This window comes from Centruroides vittatus, unplaced genomic scaffold (genome assembly GCF_030686945.1).
Source record: "Centruroides vittatus isolate TY-2023 unplaced genomic scaffold, ASM3068694v2 contig_5, whole genome shotgun sequence".
Lineage (NCBI taxonomy): Eukaryota > Metazoa > Arthropoda > Arachnida > Scorpiones > Buthidae > Centruroides > Centruroides vittatus.
In genome coordinates, this window is record NW_027122286.1 from 4,566,692 (window position 1) to 4,573,923 (window position 7,232).

The 7,232-nt window shown below is 29.1% G+C and overlaps 1 protein-coding gene across 3 annotated transcripts in view; it reads left to right on the top strand.

Moving 5' to 3' along the window:
- LOC136978249 (flotillin-1-like) overlaps positions 1–2,413 on the top strand; it is a 43,902-nt gene extending 41,489 nt beyond the window's left edge. For all 3 annotated transcript variants that reach the window (XM_067273932.1, XM_067273933.1, XM_067273934.1), the window contains one exon: positions 42–2,413. In XM_067273932.1, the coding sequence (XP_067130033.1) occupies positions 42–71 (30 nt within the window). In that variant the 3' untranslated portion in view covers positions 72–2,413. The remainder of the gene's footprint in view (positions 1–41) is intronic.
- Positions 2,414–7,232: the final 4,819 nt, after the last annotated feature.

Consider the following 7,232-nt stretch of genomic DNA (forward strand, 5'->3'; position numbering starts at 1 on the left):
TAATTTATTTAATACTTTGCTTTACTTTATTGTTGTTACAGTCATTGAAGATGGCCCAAGCTACAATGTAAATCAAACAACCTTTCTGTAAATATGATAATTGTTGTGTTTTGCTTAAAATAGTGAATCTGTTGAAATGTATTATTACATATGATTTTTGTTGTCATTTCAAATGGTTAACATTTGTATATTATTATCTATGAAAATTCAATGTTTAAATAATATATATAGTTATATTATAAATTCTATACAACTTAATGTGGCATTAATATGTATAGAATTCAACTTTATATTCTATGTTGAGCTTTTATTGAATGCAACTATATGCAATTAGTTTTAAATATTTAATTTTAAGTTATGAAATAGAATTGAATCTATGTATATAAGCTGCAGTTTTGCTTTGTTTTTTTATATATTGCATGTTTATAACAACTTTCTTTAAAGTAAAATCTACTTTTTCCAGATTTCTATACTTAAATAAAGGAAAACTCTGTCTAATGACATTATTTAACTAGAAAGACAGAGTTTTTCTTTAAGTTTTAGCTTGATGTTAAGTGCTAAATATACAGCTAAATTTATATTACTCTTAATGAGCAAATCATGCTACAATTCAATCAAACTATATGTGAATGAATGAGTAGCTTTATTTGACTAAATTTGTTGAATTTATAAGATTTTTACTTGTTATTAATCTGCAAGAGACTTAATGCCAGATAATGTTTCTTTATAAATCATAAACTTTCTCTTTCTCAATTTAATTTTTTGTTTATTTTTATGAATGTATAAAAGTGTCTTTTATCCTGGAAAATCAAAAAGTATTAATGCAATCTTGATAGAGAAATAGCACAATCTATATAATGGAAGAATATTTTTAGTAAATATTTGTCCTTATTGTAGGATTTTTCATAAATTTATAATGCAAGTGATGTAAATTATTAACTGCCAATGCCAGTTTTATTAATTTTATGATGCCGATATACTTTCAGCTGACATATATATCCTTTTGTATTGAGGATGATAATCATGTATATATTTTTGGTAAAAACAAGGCAGTTAATGTGTTAAAATAGATAGTCAGAATTAGAGGAATAAAACATAGACAAAGTTAAATTTCTATAAATATTGTGTTTAGTAAAATATGAAAAATCATTTCATATGTTATTTACTGACTAAAGTTAGATCCTGCTGATTATATATTTAACAGTAAACACTAAATTTCAGATGAAATGTTAATTCAAAGATTAAATTTATGCTTGTTTTATCTAAAGGTTACTGTCTAGTGTGACTTCATAAAAGTTATTATTAATAAAATTATTTGTTAAGATTAATATCTTAATTTATAAACATTCTCTCATTTCCTCTTAGCAATATGTTCTTTTTACATCATTCTTGCTGTTATGTAAATTGTGTTATTTTAAACAAAATTTGAAATTTTACTTCATTTAATATACCATACTTATTGTTTTCTTTTACTTTTTTATAACTTTTAATTTCATAATTCTAGAAATGAAGGCAATTTTTGCCTGTTAGAAGCAAATAAAGAAATTGAATAATTATATTTTTCTTATAAATATTATTTATGAAATGTAAGATTCTAGGTGTAAATTATGTTTAATTATCAATTTAATTTCTGAATAATAAGAATCAGCTTCACAGTAAAAATATTCAACCTAAGCCACAAGAGTTACAATGCTTCATGGTTTAGATTGAGTTGGAGCATCATTTCTTGCCACTCTCGTGCTTATCAATTCCATTATGAGTCGGGCCCCCTCATAATGTCCAAAATTGAAGCTGACTACTTGCCCATTGTGCATTGATGCCTTGCATAACAAATCCAATTCTGTATAATGGGCCTGTCCATTACTATTATTACATTAAGTCCAAATAGATTAGAGGGCGGGACTTTTCACTGAAAGAATTAGAAGTGGGATTTTTCACATGTTCTCAATTGTAAAAATACTTAGCTGAAAAACAATATAATCTTGACAGCAAAATTTACTTTAATTTTTATTAACTTAGTTATAGTATCAATTTATAATTATTATAATTGTAAATAGATATTATAGTAATATTAAAAATACTAAATATTATCTATTTTAATACAATAGATAATATTAGGAAGAAATCAAAAGTTGATTAAATTTTATTCCATTTTGGAAAATTAATGGTGATTGCTATATGTTATGTATATATATATATATATATATATTAATGAATTAATGTTACATAGTATTTGATATATGAATATGTTAATAATGTTTTAGTGCATAATATAAATGTTTCCAGATAATTATGTTGTTGCATGGATGTTAAATTCTATTGAAAAGTTCAGTATCATTAAGTATGTCGTTCTGTTGAAATAAAATTTGTCTTGTAATTTCAAACTGAATTTTATTAAAATTTAAATAAATCACATTTGGTATTGAAGTTAACCAACATTTTCTGTTTCTTAATCTGTTAACCTGAACCAGTGTGCAGGGATTCAAAATGTTCTGCTGTACCATGTTTTATGAGGCCCTACACTTACATATATTAAGAAAAATCTTTTTAATCGTTTTATAAATGTCTAGAATTGCTATGGTCTAAATATATGCTATCATAGATCTATCTCATGTACAAAATAAATTTAAAGGTAAGTACTATATTGAATGTATTTGGAAAATGATTGAATTACATCATTGATCTTGTGTTCTCTTTCTTATGCATAAAAGTCCATTATTTTGAAGTTGGAAAATTACTGTATGAGGATTTGATGTCTGGTTGGATTGATCAAGTAAACCAGAAAAATAGTGGAAACTAAGGCAAGCAATGCAATTTTCTGAAGATTAGATTTGGATAGTCAGGAATATCTGTAACGTGAAGGTTAAATGCCAAAGCTAAAGAAAATGTCAGAACTAAACTTAGTTGAGTTTATAAGTCGATCTTTTTGGTATATCTTAGATCTGTTCGATCATCTCTGAACTTGTTGGAACAAGCATGAATGAAGACGGTCGAATGTTATGAATTATATTCAGATAGCTTTTGGTAATGAGGAATCTTGTCTGAGTAGCAATGGTACTATAAAATAATGAAGTATGACTAAGTAATGAATTCCAAAAAGCTAGTTTAGTACAATAAAGGATTTAGATTTTTATATCACCAAGAAGATAAAGGATATAGTAACAATGAAAACAAGGAAGTAGCCTGAAAAAATTTTTCTCTGGAATATTCTCCATGAATCTTCTTGAAACTACATGATACAACAACGACATTTTACTTCTTTTCGCTAATCCATCCAATAACAATGCTACTAGACATAATTCTTCAAAAAGATATATGGCCAAATGTCGCAAAAAGTCAGAGACAGAAAATCTGTCTTGTCTATGAGGAAACAGTTTGTGTCTGAAAAAGATGCTGTGAATATATGCATATCTGACAATGTCTTTGTCAGAAAGTTGCATTTACACGTATGAATGGATAGTATAAATAGACCTGAGAGGCATATGCAAGTTTGAATCGAGATCAGATCAAATATTTTTGGTTGGTCTGATTGAGATAATGCCCACCAAGAGTCCGAATGGAAAAAAAAGAATAAAACACTGAACACTGGTCGTGGATTTGTGCCTTCCTAATGGACTGTTCAAGTGGAGTTTTCCGGGTTTTATTCACTTGTCTAATGCCTAAATAGAGATCAGTTTTCCAATAGCAAGTCCTCCTGGGAGGCATTTTTCTCTATGCTCAAGTATTGCATTACTTTATTCCATTAAACATATCGTGATTGGTATATGTTGGGCCCTGTCCAGTTGTCTCCTTACAGGTCTGTAAGAAAAAGAATCCTAATGCCCACAAAACTGAAAAGAGCAAAAAAGTTTAGCTTCCTTACAGCAAAGTGAAATATAGCAATTAAGATACCTTAATTGTCATATGCATACATTTATATTATTGAACTAACCACGTTAACATAAATCATGTTAAAGGTATATGGTTTGCTTTATTAAAGCAAACCATATACCTTTAACAGTGGGCAACAGTTTGAGGAAACAGTTAATGGGTCATCTTTAAGATAAAAAGATGTAAGAGAAATATTCTTACAAAAGTTATTAAAATTAGATTTTATATTGTTATAAAAACAATGCTTTTATCTCAAATGCATATCTTCCTTTTTCAACAATGTAAGTGATTTACAAATTACAAACTTTACCAAATAAAAAGCATATTAAACTTTTGTTTATCAGATTTACATAGCTTGTTTTATATCGAGTTTGTTTTCAACACTGTTTCACATAAAACACATAGTTAATTAACAATTAACTTTATTCACTCTCGGATACAACTGACTGGGGTGACGACTGCACAAGAACACAGCTCCCCGACCACGAAAGTATGTAGGAATTTTCACCCCTGACCTGACACTCAGATCAAGTTACACCCGACCGTTACAACAGCTTGCATAATTTTTTATTACAGAATCATATCTTACAGTAAAGATGCTATTGCCAGTTGTGAAAGTTACATTCATAACTTTGAGAATTATATCATAGTTATAGTGTTTAGTAAGTCAGATCAGTAAATATTATAGATTATCATAATTTATTTTAGTTCTTAAAATATGTGAAAGATCAAGTATAAGTTCTCTAAGTTATGAAGCACTTGTTTCACTTTCATTTTAATACTATGAATCATGTTAATTTTAAAAAATTGAAAATACATTAAGTCATGGTGCAATCAGAAACTTCAAGTGGGGGCAAAAATTTTTGCCGGTGTTTTTTATTATAAAATTTATAATAAAAACGAGCAACTATTTATTGTGACATTGTCACAATATTGGGCTGTAATTTATATTTTTAATATATTTAATTTAAAATATATCGATCTCTCGATCTCAAATTAGTAGTCTTGTCCCTCTACATCATACAGTGACACTGTTGTTATCAGGAAAAGTATCAAATATAAATATAAATACAGTCAAACCTGTTTTTATGCGGGGGATAGGGACCGCATTAAAAAAAACGCATAAAAAAAATCTCACGAAACTTCACGAATGGCTGTAAATAATAGTTTTCGCGACACAATTAAAAAATATTTTTTTATGCGGTCAACAGGGACCGTATAAAAAGAGTCTCACATAGAAAATAACTCAAAACCGTACGAAATAGAATTTATTGACAACAGATGTCAGCACTTGACTGCATCGTCTGGTCTATCGTCTGTTTTACATATTTTTGTCCAGGTGGTGTTTTGTTGACTTTAAAAGTAAATTATTTCATTTTTCGCATATTCATGCAATAATATTACTATAATAAGTGCATTTATGCTATAATAAGTTTATTTAGCTATAATAAGTCAACGTAAGACATGACGAATCGCACGAGACTAGTCGCCAACTATACCGCACAAATTAAAAATTCGCATTAAAAAAATCACACAAATAAAAATCGCACATAAAAAGAGCGCATAAAAACAGGTTTGTCTGTACACGAAAATATCAGTGGCGTGCCGTCATTGGAAGCGCCGCTTCCACCTTCCAATGACCTTCCCTTGTATTTTATAAAATATAAATTTTCATATTTTAACCTACTTATAATAAAATATTAATTTTAATTAATTAAAACTGCATTATGTATCTTTTACAAATTTCTATACTACATGTGAAAAAAACGATAAGATTGCTATTGTATATTCAAATAATTCGGTGGTGGAAGGAATGTCGAAACCGGGTCAGTTTCCAATCAGCCAGATTATATAGGCATTAGCACATGCGGTTTACAGAGCACCAACCTCACCCGGTTTAGCTGGTAGAAGCGACACACTTCTTCTTTCTTCTTTTTTGTTAATATGGAAACGACACACGCGTAAAGCGTCCAATTTTATATCCCGGAGCGGTTCTGGGCTGTTAGCCGCCTGCTAGATATTCGGCCACCCTCGCCCGATTATGTGAATCATGAACAGACTAGATCAACGGCGGGCAATCCCCGGCCCGCGGGCCAGCTACGGCTCGCGAAAAGTTTTTATCCAGCCCGCGAGATTATTAAATTGGAAAAATAATTAATTAATAGTTATTTTTACCAATTCGTTGTAATTTTCGAAAACGATAAGAAAAATAAATTAGTAATTAACTTTTTATTTATTTATTTCATATTTGCAGACTAAAAAAATTACAAGTGACAAGAAGGCGTCAATTAACTACTACGGCCCGCGGAAAAAAACGTAAAATTTATTCTGGCCCGTGTTATAAAAAAGGTTGCCCACCCTAGACTAGATTTATAACTTAACCCAACCGATAGGAATTTACTGGAATGTTTTTATGATAGTTCTATATAGTTGACAGGAGTTTTAAAAAATCCATTAAAATATTTGATACATTTATTCCGAGTTTATTCTGCTCTCCCATCTTATATTACTTACGGATTTCAATGTTAAACCGGTGACATTACGATTTAGTATGTCCCATCTGTAAGGGGATGCAGAAAGAACGTGTACAATTCTTGTATAATGTTAAAAAATTAACTGTTACTTTGGCAGCATCATTTACAACCAAATTTAATGAATGAGACATACAATAATACAAAAAAAAGCTCTAGAATTTATTTTCCTTAAATTTACGATTTATATATTCGTTGTCATAAAAATTTTTCTTTCCACTGTTTTCCCAAGACTACAGATATTTAAGTAGAAAGTAACTGGTTTTGACTTATTTCTACTTAAGAAGTAATTAAATAATTAAGAGATTAGGAAATGGGGGCATAAATAAAACCCTGCTGAAAAAGCCAGAATTTTACTTAATTAACGAAACATTTGCAATTAATTAATATTTTGACATAGAACTTATGACGTAACGCGTGACGCAATTGTTGTAACGTTCGACATATTCGAATTCGTTCGATTTTGTATTGCCGGCGCCATCTTGGAATTGAAAGTTTTTTGGAATTGCGAATTATTTTTTGCTGCATTTCTACATTTTTCGTTCAAATTTCAATAACGAAAGCCTACGAAACGTAGGTAACTTAATATTTGTCGATTAATAAGATATCAAAATTAAATAACTTAATTTAAATTAGATACGCTTTAAGCCTAAATCTGCGGCTTGTAATTTGTAAGGATGGCGAATACGTTTTAGTAATTCTATTTATCATAAATTTCTTAACGATATTTTACCAAAAAAATGGACTGTTTTAGCATATTTAATTAACGAAATATTTGCAATTAGTTAATATTCTGACATAGAACTTATGACGTAACGCGTGACGCAATTG